This window comes from Epinephelus lanceolatus, chromosome 16, assembly GCF_041903045.1.
Source record: "Epinephelus lanceolatus isolate andai-2023 chromosome 16, ASM4190304v1, whole genome shotgun sequence".
NCBI lineage: Eukaryota > Metazoa > Chordata > Actinopteri > Perciformes > Serranidae > Epinephelus > Epinephelus lanceolatus.
The window spans coordinates 12,457,653-12,480,419 of NC_135749.1; the positions used below are offsets into that span (position 1 = coordinate 12,457,653).

General features: G+C 42.4%; 1 protein-coding gene across 25 annotated transcripts in view; it reads right to left on the reverse strand.

The window, feature by feature from the left end:
- The window catches only part of adgrb2 (adhesion G protein-coupled receptor B2), a 285,233-nt gene that overhangs the window by 39,021 nt on the left and 223,445 nt on the right, over positions 1-22,767 (reverse strand). For 20 of the 25 annotated variants that reach the window (XM_078175975.1, XM_078175962.1, XM_078175972.1 and 17 more), the window contains 7 exons: positions 19,841-19,944; positions 19,355-19,457; positions 18,677-18,827; positions 10,027-10,096; positions 6,904-6,970; positions 2,564-2,649; positions 728-826 (listed from right to left, as the gene is read on the reverse strand). In XM_078175975.1, the coding sequence (XP_078032101.1) occupies positions 728-826; positions 2,564-2,649; positions 6,904-6,970; positions 10,027-10,096; positions 18,677-18,827; positions 19,355-19,457; positions 19,841-19,944 (680 nt within the window). The remainder of the gene's footprint in view (positions 1-727; positions 827-2,563; positions 2,650-6,903; positions 6,971-10,026; positions 10,097-18,676; positions 18,828-19,354; positions 19,458-19,840; positions 19,945-22,767) is intronic. The other 5 variants (XM_078175978.1, XM_078175966.1, XM_078175965.1 and 2 more) reach the window with 1 other exon arrangement.

Sequence of the window (22,767 nt, forward strand, 5' to 3'; positions counted from 1 at the left end):
AATACCAATGTGACAAATCTTCCACTAGAGCCACAAAAGACAAACTGTTTCCACAGGCAGTGTGGCACTCTGCACAATTAGACATGCAGTGACAGTTCTAATAAATGCTCTAAACAATAAGATTGAAAAACCTGCAGCTGATTATGTTAGCTATCCTAAATGCTTTGCCAGTTTTCCCTCAGTCCATCCCTTAACTCCATTTGAAATGTGATGCGTTCACTGTAACCACCAGTTAAAGGTGGTGGAACTGAGATGACAGTTCACCACATGAGATGTTATAATGAGAGCCAGAAAGTTTAGCAACACATTTCATAATGCAACACATGCACTGTCCCTGACATTGTAATGGCCTGATGTGTTAAGCCTCTGCAATACTGCACAATAAACAAGTTAAAACAAACTCTAAAAATGAAGCACAAACACTGTCTGACACAGGTCAGGTTTGCTCAGTGAGACCTGAGGAAAATCCACTTTGGATCAAAACATGCTCTCATTAAATAGTGGCGGCTTGCAGTGCAGGTGCTTTGCCTTTCATTAGTTTGGTTTTTCTTCATCCAGACAAGTCTGAATGTCATCCTGCATCATTACTGACAGCCAGAGATTACAAGGATGGAGGAGAGAGAGAGGATGATGGAGAGTAAGAGACACAGAGAGACAGAGAGAGAGAGAGACAGAGAGAGGAATGGGGGGGAAGAGGAAAAAAATAGAAAGATGAAGATGGACTAACATGGCGCTGCTGGCAGTCGCGCTGGACAGAGCGGTGCTCGAGATCACGCCACACTTGGAGCATTTCAGGAGCAGTCGGCTACGCGCCTCCGCTGGGACACTTTAGGACATGTGCACACAGACACACACATACACACACCACCATGTGGGGGGGACAGGAGGGGATGGGGATGTGTGGAAACATAAGTTCCAGAAATGGCAACAGGTGAATGTGCAGGCGGTCACAGTTGCAAAAAAAAGAACCGAAAGAAAAGGAGAAAAAGTGGACACAACAAAGAGAGGGAGGGGGGGGGGGGGAAAGAAAAAAGGGGAAGGGGGAGGGAGAAAAGAAAGAAAGGCAAATTAAAACCAGATCTTAAAAAAGTAGCAGCAATGAATAACAGTCAGAATACAAAGATTGACTCAGAGCAAGTGGAGAGAAAGTGAGAGACGGACATTGCAGTGTTACAACGGAATAATGTGGATTAACAGATTACAGTGACACAGACAGGAAGTACACCAACTATCTTATTCCACTGCCAGTGTGTGTGTGTGTGTCTGTGTGTGTGTGTGTGCGTGCAGGATGGTGCACAGTGGAGCTTTATCAGGGTGCAAAGCAAGAAAAAAGACTTTGGCTGTTTACTTACAGTTGACTACTCAGATGGAGAGAAACAGTGTGTGTGTTGGTATGTGTGTGTGTGTGTGTATATATATTGCGAGTAGAGAATGATGGGGCCATGCGCGGGCTATGCTACATTAGCGTCCCATCACAGCTCATTGCCTTAGTGCCAGCCACATCCCCACGGCTTCATAAGGAAATACATTACGCTAATGACAGCCTGTCCTGTTAGCAACACGATTGTGTGCGGGAGTGCTCAGATATGTGTGCGCTTCTGAACACACACATCTGAGAATCTGCGAGGGAATGTGCTATATACTCAGATAACACAGGGGACTTTGCTCGTAACAAAGACGTGCGCATCTGTTTGTTTGTGTACGTGTGTTTGTACACATCAACTTGTTTAATCTCAGTTGCATCAAAGAGTAACAAAAGCTAATCAACCCCCCAGAGAGCCAATCTGTAGGATTAACTCTTGCAGCTATACACAAATGATCAATTTCAATTTGTGCAGGAGACAGACATTGGAGGAAATGTAACGACATAGAGAAACAATGGAATCAATATGGAAATGAAAACATGGATTTGGCTGCGAGAGCTGAGGAAATCTCCGCTCATAGGATTAGTAAAGATGATAAACGACCCCCCACTGCTTTATTACAGTAATGTTGTAGGCAGGTGCATATGCATGCATATATATTGTATGTGGGCATACATCATGTGTGTGCACGTCTGAGAGAATAACGGATTTCAAAGTGCTCAAGAATTCACCCACATAAAGCTGGTGTTTACAGTATGTAATTAGGCTTCCGTCTGCCATTGATTTTCATATCCACCATATTCATCCGTGTCACACAATACTGAGAATATGAGATGTGAAAGCGATAGTGAAGTGCTGATAGATTTCACCGAGCAACAGAACATAACAGATGTCTTGTCGCTTTGTTGCCAAATTGGACCGCATTTTTGGATTCTTTTTACGGGAGGCACAGGTGCACAAGTAGGTGTGTGTTCAGAGACCCTTGAAAGCAGTTCGAGTTAGTTGCCATGAAAATATTGTCTCCCCGAGTTTGTGTCTAACAGAGAGTGAGTTTTATTTAATGCAGCAAATCTGTAGTCGGTTCCCACCAAGAATTGCGTGGATGGGTGAGTATCCTGTGTGTGTTTTGCAAGTAGAGTGTGTTGATGTCTTTTGTGTGTGTGTGTATGAGGTGCAGAGGGTTTGGGAAGTTATCTTACCCCGCTCGCTGCTTTTTAGACTTGTCTGAGATGCCATCCCGAGACATGAGCTTGTTAAACACCACGATTCCAATGAGCATATTCACCTGAGAAAGAGAGCACAGTTAATAGCTGCGATTCAATTCATGCACTATATCACTGCTCTATACACATACATCTGCTCTTTCTCTTAATATCTCAGTTGATTGAAGACTGAAAGTGACAGTGCCTTTGCTGTCAGGGCTCCCAGGCAGACTACCTCCTATGCAAGAGCAGCTTTAAGCTTATTCTAATGACATTTTTATTTCAAAAGCATACAAAGATTTCCCTGCATGCAGCTATTACTTACAAGTTTGAAAATCCATAATGGCATAAATGTCTAAAGACAATGTATGACATGATTCCTAAACACGTTACACTATAGCCTCCTAACTGTGTACATGTTTGTGATGCAGTGTTCCTTGAACTGGTACTTTTTATAAAGTGAACTCAAATCTAACCAGTATAATTATGCCTCTTCTGTACAACTGATATGCAACCAACAGCAATTTGGCCAATCACTGATAGATTTCATGATCTAGAAGCATGTTTGGCAGATACTATTTACATACAGTGTGTTAATAGCAATATGGCTATGTATATCCGAGTGTATAAAACATGATGGCGGAGGACGTACCCAGGTGTCCATGACCAACAGTTCTATTTACACTACTATATTCCATGGCGCCCTAGCAACGTCAAAACACAAATAGGTCCATTCAGGTATTCTGGTAACATTTGTACACACAGTCTGTGACTATTCTCCTTCAGTGCAAACAGACACATTTTTCCTCCTCACATTCAACATTACAAATGTTAAATCTGAGTATTGATTGCTGCAGTACACATTCCAACCACTAGTGGCAGCGCTGAGTGCAATGTTGCTGCGCAGCACTCATTCAGTATGTGATGAATCAACTGCAACAAATTTAAAAGACACTGTGTGTATTCTTGAGGTCTAGAAACCATGTTAAAAAAAATCCTTTTGAATTGTCTTATAGGCGTTATCTGTTTGCTGTACGCTGTACAATGATTGGCTCTTTCACAGCTGAGAGGCTAGTGAGGACCAATCATCGCCATGCAAGTGTAAATTACGAACACTGTAACCCGACACTACCACTGTTTAGTCTCCTGATTACAGCCATGCCAACGCCGTTTACTGCGGCAGCTCCCTCACTACCCCAACATCCCCCATATGTGGTATTTTGTATTGATTTCAGTTGAAGGATAATGACTGATGAGCCGTCCATTATCAGGAATTAATGGACTACGGGGAGGTCAGAACCTCAGCAGAGTCCTTTAATTCTTTATTACGGACAACTTGAAGAGTGTCATCCTGCTTGTACCATGCTTACTTGCCAAATGAGACCATTCATGAATTTTGCAATCAATACCTTTTTCAAATGTCATAACTTGGTTTACCTGGTAATACTTGAGGGTCTGACTAAGACCTGGAACAATCATAACCATCCTATAGGTTTAATAAGGTCAGGTAAACACTATAAACCATGGATATGTCTGGGCAATGGGAGATATTTGTATTCCGCTCAGTTCATAGAACCCTTTGGCTTAGCAATGAGCCAGAAAGCTAACATTATACGAGCAAGATTCAAAGTAAGTAAATAGAATTAAACGGTATATTTGACAACAAGACTAGCCAGCTATGTTATTGTCCCCAAATCAATGTCAAGACTTTCACAAACAAATGACAGAGATATTATGTAGCCAACACGTCTATTTACAAAGGTGAACAGACAGTTTTACTAGAAACAGCCTAGCAGGCGTCCAGTATCACAAATTAATGGACAACCTACAGCCAATCAAAATCGAGTGTTCACCCAGGCCATGGTTTAAAGAACATCATCGCTGCTCGGATTCTTTAAAAGCTCCCTGTCCGCCATATATAATAGTATAAGCAGTTGCTATAAATGGTGAGCTCCTTGAGGTGAGTGTTTCTGACTGATTTATACAACAAACATCAATTTTTATCACTTCCAGCTGTGATTTTGTTTTCATTTGTAGTGAATACCCTAAAAAAAAACAACAACAAACAAACAAAAAAACAGAGAGAGAGAGAGAGAGAGAGAAAAAAAAAACACTTATTGCCTCTCATCCTGGCTTCTCTTACTAATGAGGAGCTCGTAGCTAAGCCTGCCAAACATCTGGCCATAGTGACCCAGTGACAAAGATTCTATTAGGCACACAGATCTGAGCCAAGGCTTCCTACATGTAGACCTCTTCCACTCTAAAAATCCTGCCCATCTGGGAGATTTTCTATCCCGGCGACACACTAATCCTGATTTCCAACATTTATCTGCACTCTTTCTTCCACCCATTATGGGTTTCCCTGTAGAGTCTCCGTTTGGTTATTCATCTGCTAGTGTTCTTCGGGATGTCAGCGGTGCATTAGCGATGACATTCACGCTCTAGTACATACCTATACTGTGCATGCGATGAATTCCTATTCTTATCAAGGTCCTAAACTGAATGTCTGCTCTGATTCCTTCCTTCATCTGTCACCAAGAGCAGCTTCTGGCTAGGCGGGGAAAATTTTATAGATTCAATACACGGTTGCTGGAAATCCTAAAAAAAGAGCTGAGTAGTTGAGCAGTTAAAGTCAGACTTTCATGTGGTCAGGTGAATTTCCAGTTTTTTGCAGCTTTTGCAGAAGCCGGATTTTTACTTGAAGCTTTGCTCCATCTACGGTACATCTGGCAGCTTTTGCAATTTGCTAAAAACTCTCTCTCTCTCTCTCTCTGATCTCCTTCCCTCTTACGTGTGTGCTGCTGCTGACAACTACCTACGATGTGCCAGATTGCGCGAGCACAATTGTCATGCCAGTCTTGTCTGGCCCTGGCTCTGTGAGTCAGCATCATCCTGCTCTGCTATTTGCCCAGGGCCAGGTTCATTAATTAGAGAAGAGTCCTGTGGGAAGGTCTGTGTTTCTCTGCCCGACGTCCCTATCTCATTACAGATGTTTGTTAGAGTGGGGCCCCAGCAACAACACCGGGGGGCCGGGGACCATTACATAGCAGCTGGGGTGTGGAGTGTACATCAACAGTGTGGAGGTAGAGATGGCAGAAAGCTGGAAACATTCCAAGGATACCCAAACACTGACACACATGTATGTGGATAACTATGCTTGGATTTAACACAGTGACTGTATCCAATGAGTTTCTATACATACACAACCATTCTGTTGTTGTAATGTATAATTCTACTATTCTAAATGGACGTACAATGGATTTTTTAAGCACCAACACCTTGTGTACCTTCTTACTGTGTGTGTGAATGTGACAGTGGTGATTTGCTGTGTTTCCTGACCGTGAAACCTTTAAATAACAGTAATATTGAAAGCCACCACATTATCATAACCATGAATATTCAGCACCATATAATCCCTAATATTCCCTACAGCTCGAACAAACTGTCAAACTGCCGCTCTCTTGTCAGGAATTCACTTCAAAAACATGCATATCACTCTGCGCACCTGTGACGCTGTCTGATCCACACTTTCCTTTCTGACATACTGTACAGAGAGGTTGCAAGCAACGAGGAAAAGAAAATCCAAATGCATGGGCAGAAACACAACAACAACAACAACAGCAGTAGCAGCAATTACTGAACTAAAGTTCAGTACCCCATCCAGACTTATTGAACTTACTGGTGGAAATATCCGCCCAGGGATTCATTTAGGAGAAATTAGCTAATCCTAAAAACAGCCACATACAGCAGCACACAACAACGGATGATTAAAACACCACTGAGATGCAATCAATGCAGTCAATGTTGCCGCAGAACAATAAAGGGCTATATTTTCTTGTGCATTAAAATGTCTGTTTTATAGCAATTGGCAAAAGCAAACAAAAGACACATTATAATGATTGTGGTATGCACCGTTAGTCACATATTCATGTGAGAATAAGTTTTTAAAATAAGAATTTATCCTTAAATACATTGGGTACAGTGACTCATACTTTAAAAGCACACATAAGAGTGAGAGATTTGGCTGCTGGGCTCAGATTTCAGTCCAGACGTGTTGCATTGCTGGGAAGCTCTTGTCTGCTGGAATATATTTTAGTGTTTCTGGGCAAAGATCAAAGTGCTCATCTCATCATTTTGTCGTGGACACCCGGGGTGCATGTGTTCGCATGTGCATTGGGGGGAGTGATAGGGAGAAGGAAAAATCCTCAAAGGTCAGCTGTAGCTGCTTTAAAGCCCTTCGCTCGGAGGCTAACTTAGAAGAATGTTTGTAGAATTATGCAATGTGACCAGAGAGAGAAGGAATCTCAGCAAGAAAGAGTATTGTTGGAAAGACTCACCAACACAATGACAGCAGCGGGCCCAACGAAGGCATAAAGCAGACCGCCCTCCAAGGACAACCAGCAACTAGAGAGAAAGAATAACAGAGACGTGTTTGAAGCACAAAATGCAGCAAAATCACAGAACTGCTGGCGTATAAACCGTCACTTCACCACACTCAGGTCTCACATTTCACTTTCTGTGAGTGCCAAGCACTTCACCACAACAAGTACGCAACCAATTAAGGATCACATTTACTTGAATTTCCCTAAGTGAGGGATAAAGCAGACATTGCTGGCTGGGTAAGTGCCTCTTTCTGTAAATATTGCCCTCAGTGTCGAGCAAATTTATTATGTACATTACCTAAAACATATCCTCCAACTGTAAATGCTCTTGCGAAATTTCATTTGGCTTGAAAGCTCCTGAGACTTAATGAGTTTAAATGTGTCCTCCAGTGATGTCATCAGAGCACACTGAAACCCCAATGTTGTCTTAATTGCAGCTCAATAAAAAGGAAGATGCAAAACACGCAGCTCAAAAGCTAATATACTGTCCTCGTATTAATGAGATGTTAAGTAGAGTAAGAGGGAACACAGTTGTAAACATCTTTTAAGATGTGTTTTCATTGAATCAATTAGACCATTGACTGGATAACGGAGCTTTTGTGGGTCATTTCTTGTTTAATGGTGAGCCCAACAGTAATTGTAAATAGTGCTTTTTAAATGCTCTCCAATGCCAACAAAACGTAGGTAACAAGCTTTACATATGCCCACTGACTGTCACCTCAGTGAGAGGAGTTTTATTTTAAATTAAAGGTCCAGAAATCTATTTTCTCAATCAGCCTCTTGCTGATACGATGAAGTCCCACATAAACATAACATTTTCTGCCTAGATCAGAGCAGTTATGGTTATTTCACATGACATATTTCTGCATTCATGCTTTTGTCCCTGCTTATCTGCCTGGTTTAAGGCCCAGTAGTGATGAAGGCCGATGCTGTTGCCTGTCACTCTGCCAAAAAGAGGTGCTGAAACACACAACAAAGACTATAGCCAGTGGCCAACTCGCAGGGACCCTCTGTGCCTTCAACAGAGGAAAGAACTCTGTCATAGTAATAATCTGTTTTTGTCAGGACGAATTCAAGATGCTAGTTAGCCATTTTGCACATTGACAATGTTGAAAGACACGTTTGTTTCAATCTCATGCCCTCTTGACTTTGCCATTTGTTTGCTTTCCTCACTTCCATTTCTCCTCTGAACTGAGGTGAACTGCCAATCAAATTGATTTCTCTCTGACAGACAGGCTCCGCCGAGCTCGATGCTTCATCGGCCAAAAAACAGCTGACAAGGGCCGACAAGGGCCGACAAGTGCGTATTGTGTGGGAAACACTGCAAAAACAAGGGCAGCAGACACGCACCGACGGCCAGACATTGACCGACAGCCGATCGTTGGCTTGGTGTGTCAGGTCCTTTAGTGTGTGGCTTTAGGGAGCTGTATGCAACATTCAGAGCATATCTATGATTCCGAGTCTGTGGGAGGAATAGTCTGCTAACTGTTCTCATCATGGAGGTGGCTAGCAGCTAACAATGCTAAATCCATAAACAGCACTAAACAACGGCAACAATGCTAACAGAGCTAACAGTATTAACCGGGTGGGAACAGGAGGATGAGCGCAATGCTTCTGAAGCAATGTGTCAGTGATGAGCTAGCCAGTGGGATATACACAGATCAGCCAAAACATTAAAACCACTGACAGGTGAAGTGAGTAGCATTGATCACCTTGTTACAGTGCAATATTCCAATGGGAAACCCTGGGTCCTGGCATTCTTGTAAATGCTACCTGACACACTCCACCCACCCAAACACTGTTGCAGACCAAGTAAACCCCCTCATGGCAATGGCACCCTGCCACACCACAAAAACTGCTCAGTGGCCCGAGGAACATGACAGAGACCTAAAGGCATTCACCTGGCCTCCAAATTCCCCAAATCCCAGTGTGATGAAACATCTGTGGGACGTGCTGTTACGCTACCTCACAACCCACAGGACCCAAAAGATCTGAAGCCAACGCCCTGGTGCCAGACACCAAGGGACAACCCCAGAGGTCCTGTGTCCATGCCTTGACAGGTCAGAGCCAAGTCCGGTCCAAGGAGCCCCCACCTTGGATCGGGGGTACCTCTGGGGTACCAGCATGTCCCTGAAATGTTCGATCAGATTGGGATCTGGGGTAAGTGCCATTGCCATAAGGGGGTTTACTTAGTCTGCAACGGTGTTCAGGTGGGTGGAGCGCATCAGGCAACATTTAGATGAGTGGTTTGTTGCTTTATTAATGCTCTGAATGTTGCATACGGAACATTTACAGTGGCTGAGTTGGAAAAAGGTGATGTACAAATCACAGCATCATTTGAATCAAAATGTGTTAACAAGTATTGCTGATATTGCCGGTGTTACCCCAAACAGTTCTGAGGAGGTAAATTAGCTGAGTTTATGACCGTTTTAACTCTTAATGATGCTTCTCCCCACTTCAACTCGGACTGTTTAGTCATGAATATTTAAAGTTGCAGAGAAATACTTCAGGATTTAAAGCTACTTTTTAGGGGCTTCAATGTGTTTTTAATAGAATCTTAATAACCCCTCTTAAAACTGGCTTTAACAACATTGTCTTGCACCCATTAAATGAACAACACAGATGAGTTCTGCATTTCACCAAGTGCATGCTGGGAGACGCTTCAGTCCCCCTGTGACACAGGATAGGAATAAGCGGTTATGGAAACTTGGATGAATAGATGGAGGGAGGGAAAAACTGATTTTTTTGTTGATATGAATAATGTGAGAAATACATTCAGAGTTTCAGAGTATGCATTCAGCTGTTTGTGGCAGAGCCTCCTCTGAATCAATAACCACCTCTGGTATGTTATAAAAAAAATGTATAAAAATACAAATTTATGGAATAGACCTCAGCTTGAAACCTTCAGGAATAAAAAGCGAGGATGCAGTATTTCAAGCAGCAAAGGGAAAACTTTGGTATACTTGGAATGGTCACAGAGGGCACTGGATGGAGCGGTGCTGATATTGAGTGGTGATTTTCAAAACTGGTCATGATTGGTGTGAGGCACAGGGCAGGGGGTAGGGAAGCGGTACTCACTAGCTGGCTGTGCCGTAACCTCTCGCTCGGGTGAAACCCACCGACACTGCTACAACTAGGGCTGGAAGACCTGCAGACAGACAGAGAGAGAGAGAGAGAGAGAAAGATCAAAAGGGTGAGACAAAGGATAAAAGGAAGCCTTAATGGGGGCGATGAAGCATGTCGGCCAAATAAGATTCTCAAGTGCGAACGACTCCATATGGCTCTCCCCATTCAAATGCTAAGCAGCCATGCAATAGTGTGTAACCTGTGCATATGTGATTGAAACTGACTTAGTGCTCTGCAGGTAAGCCTGAGTGCGCCGTATGTCCTCTCTGACACACAGGTCTAGCTACAGGCATGAAAACTGGGCTTGGATCCCAGTTTGTTGCAGGGACAGAAGCTCTAATGTAGCGTTTCAACCCATTCTTATGTACATTAAAGTGACAGTTCACCCCCCAAATCAGAAATACATATTTTCCCCTCTCACTTGTAGTGCTATTTATCAATCTAGACTGTTTGGGTTTGAGTTGCCAAGTGTTGGAGATATTGATCATCGAGATGTCTGCCTGCTCTTGAGTATAATGAAACTAGATGGCACTCTTGTGGTGCTTAAAGCGCTGAAAAAATACATTGGAAAAGCTCAACAGCAATGTCTCTCTCCTGAAATTCTGATCTGGTTACTCAAGATGATTCATAGACCTTGTTGTGAGCAGTTTCATAAAGGAACTATATTGCTGCTACTGAACTACACCCACCACTGTGTGGAAGAAAGAGTGCATCCACTGCTAGCACCACTGAGTTAGCTGATGTTACAGCTCAGCTGAGAAGGACACCATTAATGTTTACGTCTTGCACTGTCAAGCGTTCAAGTCTCCTGTCTATATGTAGATTCACGCTTTCTTCTGCACTGTGATGCAGCTGGGAGATAGAGTTCGGTGGAAAGAAAATTGTTCAGCAACTACTTTGAGAAACCAGAGCATGATTTCTCGAAAGAGAAGTTGCTGTTGAGTTTTTAAAATCTATTTTTTGGCGCTTTGAGCACCACATATTGAGTGCAATCTAGTTCCATTATACTCAAGAGAAGGCAGACATCTCTACAGCTGATATCTCCAACACTCTGCAACTCACAACAGAGCAATCTAGACTCAAACAGTACTACAAGTAAGAAAAAATATGACTTGGACGTGAACTGCCCCTTTAAGGCTACCTTAGGTGACCTACACATGCAGCATTCCTGTGAGAGAGTAACACTATGACTGTGAGGATGTGAGACTAAAAGAGAGTTTAAAAATGTGAGGTGCAGCTGAGAGTGGTCAATAAGTCCTGCATTAATTAGCTAAATCAAACACTTTGGGTGTGTCCGCATGTGTGTGTGTGCATGCGTGTGTGCATGTGTGTAAACGAGAGGAAGACAGAGTGAGCGTCACGGAGCGCGTGCCAGAAAAAAGAAGGAAATATGCTGGGTCTCGTAATGAGCTTGGCTCTGAAATATTCATGTAATTAACAAAGCTGTGATTATGGCTGCAAATGAAAAGCAATTAGAAAAAGTCACATTAACATTAACAAATAAGATGGTGGGGAGCCAGGCCGGTCCACTAACCAGCGTGCGCAAAGTTTCAATTAGACAATGACAACATCAATCTGGCGTTTACCAATACATAATACAGTAAACACACACCTATATGTTAAGCATGCATTCTCTGCTGCTAATCTAACACGGATCCAGTCACACCCCAAATCTCCTGTTTCCATGGCAACTGATTTCAATCACATAATTTGGGGAGAAAATTGCAAAAATGGACGTGAGGAGGATAAGCTGTTTGATCCCCTCCACTCTGCTCGACTGTTTCATGCATTTCATTTGCGTTTGTAAGTATAGTGCATAATTATATGGCTGCAACGGAATACTCACACACACACACACACACACACACACAGAGTTAGTATCTCTCTATCTGTGACTGTACAACAATCTATACATTCTCCCTCCTCTGTATCAGGTAAGGGCATCAGTAACTTGGGAGATTAGACTGGTGGGATCAATATCAAGTGAAATGAACAGACGGTGTGCGTGTGTGTGTGTGTGTGTGTGTGTGTGTGTGTGTGTGTGCGCGCGCTGTGATGGTGTTAGAGGCTGTGGTTGTAATTTCTAGGGCTATCTCAAAGCATCTTGCCAGTGTTATGCAGATGTTATCTTTGGTTTTGATTATCCTCGAACATCCCTGGTGCCTATTGTGAGGACAGGACGACAGAGTGACAGGGAAGGTGAATTGCACAGAGGTGATGTGCAGCAGAATGGCACAAAGGAGTGAGATTATCTTTGCTCTGAATGTCTACTGCAAACCTTTGTGAGTGTGTGCGCATCTCAAAATTCATGGGGACCTGTCTTGCTTTTCCTTGTTTTCTGTGATACGTTTAATGTTACAGTGTTGGACGTTCATATCAGACGTGGCCAAAGTTTTAGGTTTCAGATTGTTCGGATGCTGTTTCCGACAGTGTTTTCTACTTTTCAGGCACAATGTCAGCTCATGACAGATTCCTCTATAAGGTCATCTGCTCCAGGCACACTACTGCAAGTGTTTACATTACGTAGCCCACACTGCTACATGTAGCTCCATGCTAACGCCAGGGAAACATGCAATCTTGAATACAGATTTTGTTGATTGCTCTCTGTTTTCGGATCATGTTCTTGCTGGAACATGTCTTGCTGTGTTGAGACGCATTTATTGGTGATTTGTCATGGAAGAAATCGCCACTATATTCCGTCAAAGTCATTCCTTAGCTGCAGTGACGATGCAGGGACGCCAAGATGCAGGAGAAAACTCTTAACAATCACAGCAGACTGGGCATTTTTGGGAAGGGTGCTTAAAGAGACAGGCGCCAAAACAAAGCGTCTCAGACAGACGGTGAATACAGGTGTTCTAACACAGACAGCATGAGGAAAATAAAGTGTTTTTTGACTATTAAATCCTCAAATAAGTGTGAATCTGAAAATAGGCATAATAGGTTCCCTTCAAGATTATATTAGAAACTGTAATGGATGTCTTTCAGGAAATTGAGTCCTTGAAGCAGCAAATAATAGTATACAGCAAAGAAAAATGGGATAGAAATGAGAGCAGAGCCAATGAAGGTTATTAAGCATAATGCAGCCGACACTTTGAACACCACAACATAATAATCTGTTACATTTTCAGGTAAAAAAAAAGAAAAAAAAGGAGCCTGTCTCGCTGCTCTCCATCACAAATTTGAGTCACACAACAGTGGTTCAATCAGCATCCAATTCATGAACAGCGTCTTAATTTTCTCGGCTGAAAATCTTCTGGCACACAGAGACGGTTCATATTCCCAGCAACAGCGACGGCAGAACACATTAGCACCTACGTGTTACAGTGAATGCCACTATGATGCTGAATAGTCTCTTTAAAAATGCAGTAACTAAGGAAATTCAGGCCATTAACACACAATCTGTAATGGCAAAAATGACTAACATCATCTCACATCAGTAGCATACGATACCAAGTACTTAGCTGTGGATGTTGATGGTCGTGGCCAGACAAACTTAATGAAGTAACTGAGTGTGTGTGCTTAAATCAATCTTCTCTCTACCACGCTACACCCGCCAACCAAAGAACAGAACAAAAGCGTCAAAGAAAGTGTGCATCTACCCATGGACAACAGGCTCGTGCTCTTGACTGCATGAGATGTACGCATTTATGGCGCCCTTCTTGGATTGCTGTATTGTAAACTAGCTCAGATTAGCTACCAGTATTGAACAATAAGTTAGACTATTATTGATGCCAAGCTACACCCGCCAACTGGATCACCGCTTAAAATTCAATTTTCAATTTTATTTATAAAGCCCAATATCACAAATCACAATTTGCCTCACAGGGCTTTACAGCATACGACATCCCTCTGTCCTTAAGACCCTCACAGCGGATAAGGAAAAACTCCCCAAAAAAAACCCCTTTAACGGGGAAAAAAAACGGTAGAAACCTCAGGAAGAGCAACTGAGGAGGGATCCCTCTTCCAGGACGGACAGACGTGCAATAGATGTCGTACAGAACAGATCAGCATAATAAATTAACAGTAATCCGTATGACACAATGAGACAGAGAGAGAGAGAGAGAGAGAGAGAGAGAGAGAGAGAGAGATGCAGGTAATGACAGTAGCTTACAACAACATTAATGAAAGTAATAATATTATAGTTATAGTTTTGGCTACTGTGGTACAATATGTTGAAAGTATGTATTAATATCTGACAGTATACTTGTGTGACAATAGTCATATGTGTATAATAACAGTAGAAGTATGACTAATGACTAATGATGGCAGCAGCAGCAGGAGGCATCTGGCAGGACCACGGCAGCAGCACAACCACACACGTCACACTGTCCAGGCACCGCTGCGGTATGAGTTATTCTGAGAGACAGTGGAGCACAAAGGCTCCGGAGAAGAAGCCGAGTTAGTGACATCCAGAATGGCCGAGTTAGCAAGATGCAGTAATAGGATGAGAGTGAGAGAGAGAGAGAGAGAGAGAGAGAGAGAGAGAGAGAGAGAGAGAGAGAGAGGGAGGGAGAGAGGGGGAGCCCGGTGTATTATAGGGGGTCCTCCGGCAGACTAGGCCTAAGTCAGCCTAACTAGGGGCTGGTACAGGGCAAGCCTGAGCCAGCCCTAACTATAAGCTTTATCAAAGAGGAAAGTCTTAAGTCTAGTCTTAAATGTGGAGACGGTGTCTGCCTCCCGGACCGTAACAGGAAGATGATTCCACAGGAGAGGAGCCTGATAGCTGAAGGCTCTGGCTCCTGATCTGCTTTTGGAGACTTTAGGGACCACGAGTAACCCTGCGTTCTCAGAGCGCAGTGTTCTGGTGGGATAATATGGCACTATGAGCTCTCTAAGATATGACGGAGCTTGACCATTTAGAGCTTTATAAGTTAACAGTAGGATTTTAAATTCAATTCTGGATTTTACAGGGAGCCAGTGCAGAGAAGCTAAAACAGGAGAAATATGATCTCGTTTCTTAGTTCCTGTTAGTACACGAGCTGCTGCATTCTGAATTAGCTGGAGAGTTTTTAAGGACTTACTAGAGCTACCTGATAATAGAGAGTTACAGTAATCCAGCCTTGAGGTAACAAAAGCGTGGACCAATTTTTCTGCATCTTTTCGGGTCAGGATAGGCCTAATTTTCGCAATATTACGCAGATGAAAAAATGCAGTCCGTGAGGTTTGCTTTAAATGAGAATTAAAAGACAAATCTTGATCAAATATTACTCCGAGGTTTCTTACGGTAGTGCTAGAGGCCAGAGCAATGCCATCTGGAGAAACTATGTCATCAGATAAAGAGTCTCTGAGTTGTTTGGGGCCAAGAACAATAACTTCAGTTTTGTCTGAATTTAACATCAGGAAATTGGTGCTCATCCAATTTTTTATGTCTTTAAGGCAGTTATGGAGTTTAGTTAATTGATTACTTTCTTCAGGCTTCATCGATAAATACAACTGTGTATCATCCGCATAACAATGGAAATTTATAGAGTGATTTCTAATGATGTTACCTAAAGGAAGCATATATAGAGTAAATAGGATTGGTCCAAGCACAGAACCTTGCGGAACTCCAAAACAAACTTTGGTACGTAAGGATGATTCATTACGAACGTCAACAAATTGAAAACGATCAGATAAATAAGATTTAAACCAGCTTAGTGCTGAACCTTTTAGGCCAATTAAGTGATCCAATCTCTGCAGTAGAATTTGATGGTCAATTGTGTCAAACGCCGCACTAAGATCTAATAAAACAAGAACAGAGACGAGTCCTTTGTCTGAAGCAATCAGAAGGTCATTTGTAATTTTAACTAGAGCTGTCTCAGTGCTATGATGCACTCTAAATCCTGACTGAAATTCCTCAAATAAATTATTATCCTGGAGAAAATCACACAGCTGGTCTGCGACTACTTTCTCAAGGATCTTTGACATAAAGGGAAGATTAGATATTGGTCTATAGTTGGCTAACACCTCTGGATCCAGGGTGGGCTTTTTTAGGAGAGGTTTAATTACAGCTACCTTAAAAGACTGTGGTACATAGCCTGTTAATAGGGATATATTGATCATATCTAATATATGAGTGTTAACTAAAGGAAAGACCTCTTAAGTAGCCTAGTTGGGATGGGGTCTAAGAGACACGTTGATGATTTAGATGAAGAAATCACTGCGGTCAATTCTTGAAGAGAAATTGGGGAGAAGCAATCTAAATATATATTAGATTCTACAGCTGTGTTTGAGGTTAGATAGGTAGGCCTACCATCTGAGGGCAGGAGGTCATGAATTTTGCCTCTAATAGTTAGAATTTTGTCATTAAAAAAGCTCATAAAATCATTACTGCTAAGGGCTAAAGGAATACAAGGCTCAATAGAGCTTTGACTCTCAGTCAGCCTGGCTACAGTGCTGAAAAGAAACCTGGGGTTGTTCTTGTTTTCTTCTATTAATGCTGAGTAATAGTTTGCTCTGGCATTGCGGAGGCCCCTCTTATAAGTTTTGAGACTGTCTGTCCAGATTAAACGAGATTCTTCCAGTTTGGTTAATCGCCAATTCCTTTCAAATTTTCGCGATATTTGTTTTAACCTACGGGTTTGAGAGTTATACCAAGGAGCAAACTTTCTTTGCTTTGTTAACTTCTTTTTAAGAGGAGCTACAGAGTCGAGCGTTGTTCGCAGCGAGCCTACGGCGCTATCAACAAAATGATCAATTTGGGAGAGGTTAAAGTCGGCACGGGAAACCTCTGTTACTGAAGGTATTGGTATTGAATTTAACGACGAAGTAATCTTTTCCTTAAATTTTGTGACAGCACTATCTGATAAACATCTAGTATAGTAACTGTTGCTGAGTGGCGTGTAATCGAGTAAAAAGAAATCAAAAGTAATCAGATAATGATCTGATAGCAAGGGATTCTGTGGAAAGACTTTTAGGTTATCAATTTCAATTCCATACGTCAGAACTAGATCGAGGGTATGGTTAAAACAGTGAGTGGGTTCATGTACACCCTGACTGAAGCCAATGGAGTCTATTAATGAGATAAACGTGGTAGCCAGGGAGTCATTATCAACGTCGACATGAATGTTAAAATCGCCTACAATAATAACTTTATCTGATTTAAGAACTAAACTGGATAAAAACTCTGAGAATTCAGATACAAATTCAGAATACGGGCCAGGAGCACGGTACACCATAACAAATAAAAGTGGCTGCGAGGTTTTCCAGGTCGGATGTAAAACACTAAGAACGAGGCTTTCAAATGAATTATAATCTAGTTTAGGTTTAGGGCTGATTAACAGACTAGAGTTAAAAATGGCTGCAACTCCCCCTCCTCGGCCGCTGCCTCGAGGAATGTGGGTATTATTATGACTGGGAGGAGTGGACTCATTTAGACTAACATATTCATCTTGACACAGCCAGGTTTCAGTGAGACTGAGTAAATCAATATGATTATCTGATATTAATTCGTTTACTAACACTGCTTTAGACGATAGAGACCTGATATTTAACAGTCCGCATTTAATTCTCCTGTTTTGTCTTTCTGTCACAGAAGAGGTTTTAATTTTTATGAGGTTGTTATGCACAACTCCTCTTTGTTTAATTTTAGATTTAAATAATTTAGGTGGTCGGGGGACAGACACCGTTTGTATAAAACTATGAAAACTATGGCTGGGTAACTGAACTAGAAGCTCAGAGAGGCGTTTAGGACTGCAACTCTCTGTCCTGGTCTCAACTCTGGGTTGTTGGGGATTTAAATTACTAATAAAATTTGCCAGGTTCCTAGAAATGAGAGCAGCTCCATCCAAAGTGGGGTGAATGCCGTCTCTCCTAATAAGACCAGGTTTTCCCCAGAAAGTTTGCGATAAAAGAAAGTAGGAAGCGTGCATCTACTCATGGACAAGAGGCTCGTGCTCTTGACTGTACGAGATGTACGCATTTATGGCGCCCTTCTTGGATTGCTGTAATGTAAGCTAGCTCAGGTTAGCTACCAGTATTGAACAATAAGTTAGACTATTATTGATGCCAAGCTACACCCACCAACTGGATCACTGCTTAAAAGAAAGCAGGAAGCGTGCATCTACTCATGGACAAGAGGCTCGTGCTCTTGACAGCACGAGATGTACACATTTATGGCGCCCTTTTTGGCTTGCTGTATTGTAAGCTAGCTCAGATGAGCTACCGGTATTGAACAATTAGTTAGACTATTATTGTTGCTATTTCCTTATGCGCAGTGATACGGTTGGCAGGTGTAGTTTGGTAGAAAGAAAATAGTTCCTATATGAAACTGATCACAACAAGGTCCGAGGATTATCTTGCTTTACTGGGTCATGATTTCTAGAATGAGACATTGCTGTTGAGTTCTTTAAATGCATTTTTGGCACAAATTTAATCTAGTTCCAATATATCGGAGAGAAGGCAGACATCTCCACTGCTGATATCTCCAACACTCCGCAACTCACACCAAAACAATCTAGACTGATAAACAGCACTACAGTAAGAGGAAAAACTTATTTTTGATGTGGGGGTGACCTGTCCCTTTAATTTTGTCAACATAAAAAGTAACCTTTAAAAAATGGTTACAACTGTTTGACTTTATTTATTACAATTCCCATCATGAAATGAGGACTCAAGTGCTCACCCCAGCCGAGGCACAGAAAACGCTTGCGAATGAGTCGTGACCTCATTTTGCCAATGACAGCCAGATAGGACTGCCACGCCTCCGTCAGCACCCAGCAGAAGGACGCCAAGAAGAAGAAGTGCAGGAAGGCGGCCGTCACAGTACAGAGGCCCTGGAGAGAGAGAGAGAGAGAGAGAGAGAGAGAGAGAGAGAGAGAGTGTCAAGGAGAAAACTGTTGGAGATATTTTACAAAAAGTAAAATAAATAAAAATAATAAAAAAGGTCGTTTTGTGAGAGGTGTCATAATGAATCATCTCCTAGGACTATTCAGCAGAGGAAAATGAAACCTCCGCAAAATAAAGAGGACAAAGGGAAAAAGGGAGTCTGATAAAGCACATATTGTTAAGAAGAATAGGAGTTCAACCTGGCTGTGCTGTGTGCCTCAGTTTGATCGATACTGACCACTACACAGTGCAGTCTTGCTTAGTCAGAGTACCCGGAGTGCTGTGTGCCAAGACAGTCTGCCACTTTGAGAGCTCCATTGTGTGAACACTTTTGTTTTCAGGCATTATAAAAAGCCTGGCCAGGAGCACTATTACTGGAATCATAAACGTGTTGACAGGGTTTACTGTGGAAATCCAGTTGCAGTGTGTGGGAATAGAATTTTCTTTCGCTTTTTATCTGTGCACAGCGCCTTACCTTGCTAAGCGTTTGAGATTGTCCCACCAAAATCAATAAGTTGGAGGCCAAGATGGAGAGGCAGAAATTCACCAAGATGATGGATCTCTCCGATCGTATGTACCTACAGCGCAGAAGGGGCGAGAGAAAGTGACAGAGACTGAGAGAGGAGACGGGCATGTGAGATAAGTATTAATGACAGATTGACGGACTGAACAGCATCTTTTTGGACATTGGACAGAGTCATTAACTTGATTTTACCATCTGTCATGTGTGCTACCAAAAACTAATCACCACCCCCCTGCTGTAGTTGAACCATTTGTTCCTTATTAGGCCTCATTGGAGTTTTGGCACAGCAGAGGATGCACACAAACTAGACTTTTTATGTATTGGTAGGAGCCTGAATAGTGAGAAATATCCACACTGTGTACACAGGGGGCAGGGGACACAGGGGACAAGTGAGCATAAAGACAGGCATGACACCATTAAATACGTATTTGTGTGTACCTCCAGAAGGCAGCATAGATTAGCAGCAGGATGAGCAGAGCAGTGCAGGAGACCCCACAGCCCACCATGAGGGGCACAGAGGGCATGCTGGTAGGACCCATATCCTGAGGAGGGTGAAGAGAAGGGAAGAGAGGGGACAGAGAGGGGAAAGAGGATGTTAATAAAAACTGCAAGGCATCAGCCCACACATGTACCTTGCTTAATAAACCTTGATGTTTTCTTTTCTTGACAAAATGACATCTTATTTTATTACACCAAAGAAAAAAAAAATGCACGAGTTATTTTAAGTCACAGTGAAATGGCAGAACATAGGCGTAGATTTTGGAGGGGACACAGGGTACAAATCCCCTTCAGTATTCAGAACACATGCGTTTGTCCCTGCCAATGAGAACATGAAAGAAGCAGAGAACTTTTATTATTTCCACAGACTGCTAGAGGGCGACTTGTAGATGTAACATTGCTTCCCGTAAAATAGGCAGTGGCAACGGTTGCAATCTGCTATGAAACAGAAAGAAGAGGCGACCATGCTTGATTAAAGCAGCAAGTCCCGTGACATTTCCACCATAAACTGATGCAGAAAAAGCACAACTTGGTGCACAGATATTCACCAGAATGCAGGACATGAGTTGTTTGACACTCAAAATTTCTAGGGGGAAGGACCTCCAGACTCCTTGCATAACATGTACCCCTCCAGACATTCAAACAAAACCTACACTCTTGTGGAGTATCTTAAGCTCAGCACACACCTCCAACTATTATATCACTCTGCTACCTACTATGATCCACTGGCTTACTTATGTGCAACTTGGCAACTCATCCAAAATCACATTTGATTGAATCCATTTATGTCCCAATGTTCAAGGTGAGAGGTTTGATATATACTAGAGCATATACCATGAGATAACTGAACAAGTAACACAGGAACACAAGACTAGAAGAGTGTCTAAATACTGGCTTTGTAACCCTGCAACACAGTGCCTTACACGGATGAGATGCCCCTGGGCATTGCTATGAACATGCATGTTTCTATAGAACTATAAGATTGCTATAGGGTTATATAAGACCTCCTAGACCTCTCTAACCCTCCTCCACCTCTCTTACTCTGCTTGGGTGTGAAAATGAATGAACTTGGGGTAAAGGGGACTGCACAATCACACCAAGAAACCTCCAGAGCATCACATCAATAGAATTCAATACCACAATCAGTCCCCATCATATTGTTCTTTAAATGTAATGTTAAAACCAGCCAAATTTTGTGTTTTCGTCTCACTTTATTTGCGTTTTTTCAGCACTGTGCTTCTTGTACATCCGCTGGTTATGGTCTGGTCGCTATCTTTTACAAAGCCCTGACCTCACCTGAGCGCTAAGGGGGATACACACCCATAAACTGCTCCAGCACAGAAAATAAGAAGAAAATACATGGAAAGAGGAGAGTCTCTGACAGAAAATACACCACCACACACCTCTGGTGGGTCATAAGTGAGGACTGATAGGGATTACTTGTGTGTTCAGCTATACATTTTTTTTTTTTCACTCTAGCAAAAGTTCAGTCAGGAAGACAATACTTTTTATGCTCAGGCCCTAAGTTGTCTTTCTCACCCTGACGTTCACTCCTTGCATGTATGCTCACTTACTGTATCTAGATGTCAATTGAGTCATCAGCTGATTCATAATCAACCAATAGCACAGCGACACACCTTCTCTGTCAGCCTATCATCTTACTGCTCCTCATTTTAAATGTGGTTCTTTCTCTGCCGTAGTTCTTTGTTACTGCCGTCATGTGTGCCGTCCACCTCCCCATCACCACCCAGTCTTCACGGATTCATCAGCCTCATACGCCTCACAGTCAGCAGCCTCAGAGTCATCAGCCACCACCACCACCACCACCACCACCACCGACACACCTTCTTTCAGCCTATCGTGTTACTGCTCCTCATTTTAAATATAGTTCTTTCTCTGCCGCAGTTCTTTCTTGCTGCCGTCGTGCGCGTCCTCCACCTCCCCATCACCACCCAGTCTTTCCGGATTCATCAGTCTCATCTTCCTCAGCAGTCAGCAGCCTCAGAGTCATCAGCCAGCATCACCACCACCAGTGTTCGGTCTCCATGGGGGCATTCATTCTGCTGCCACTCAGAAGTCCCTCGATCGCAAGACATCTCCCTCTGGTGTGCAAGCGCCAAAGACTTCTGTTTAGTCTTAATCAGCACAAATTATCTGTTAATCTGTACACTCATATTCTGTATTAAATACTATCCTTACTTCACTCTCCTGTCTCTCCCGATTGAAATGACTATTTGGAGAATAACAATGACAACACTGATGCTACTTATATCCAACTTTAACATGGCAGTACTTATACTGTACCTGTACCAACATCAGGCAAAGGGACTGCTAAATAAAAACTAGCCTTACCGCTAATTCGGGTGAATTTGTTTGAATGCTGATGAATGTATATCGTCCTGTTTCCAAAAAAAAAGAGTGTTGCTAACCTTTTTTATGAGCTGGAAAGAAAGACGAAATTAAATCGTGTAACACTATTGTCCTCAATGACCACCATGTTAAACATTACCTACAGCAGAATGACAGTGTTTGCCAGTAACATGTTTGAATTCTGACTCTAGTGTAATGCAAGCAGCAACAAGCTAAAATATTTACATGACCAACAGCTTGATTGGTCAAATGTTTGGATCCATGTTTACTGTAATATCTAGGGTGATACACAGGATCAGCGTGCTAAAAAGGTATACGAGTCTATAGATAGATAAATAGATTGATGTGTGAGGGAGAGCAATAACTGATTGGAATAAATCCTGTTAGATTCTTTACCTTCATAGATTAAAGTAACTGTTGGCACCCTTCCTGCTTTGCACTTACAGTATCTATTAACTCCTGCACTTCCTTAGTTGTAATCCCTTTGGTAGCCCCTT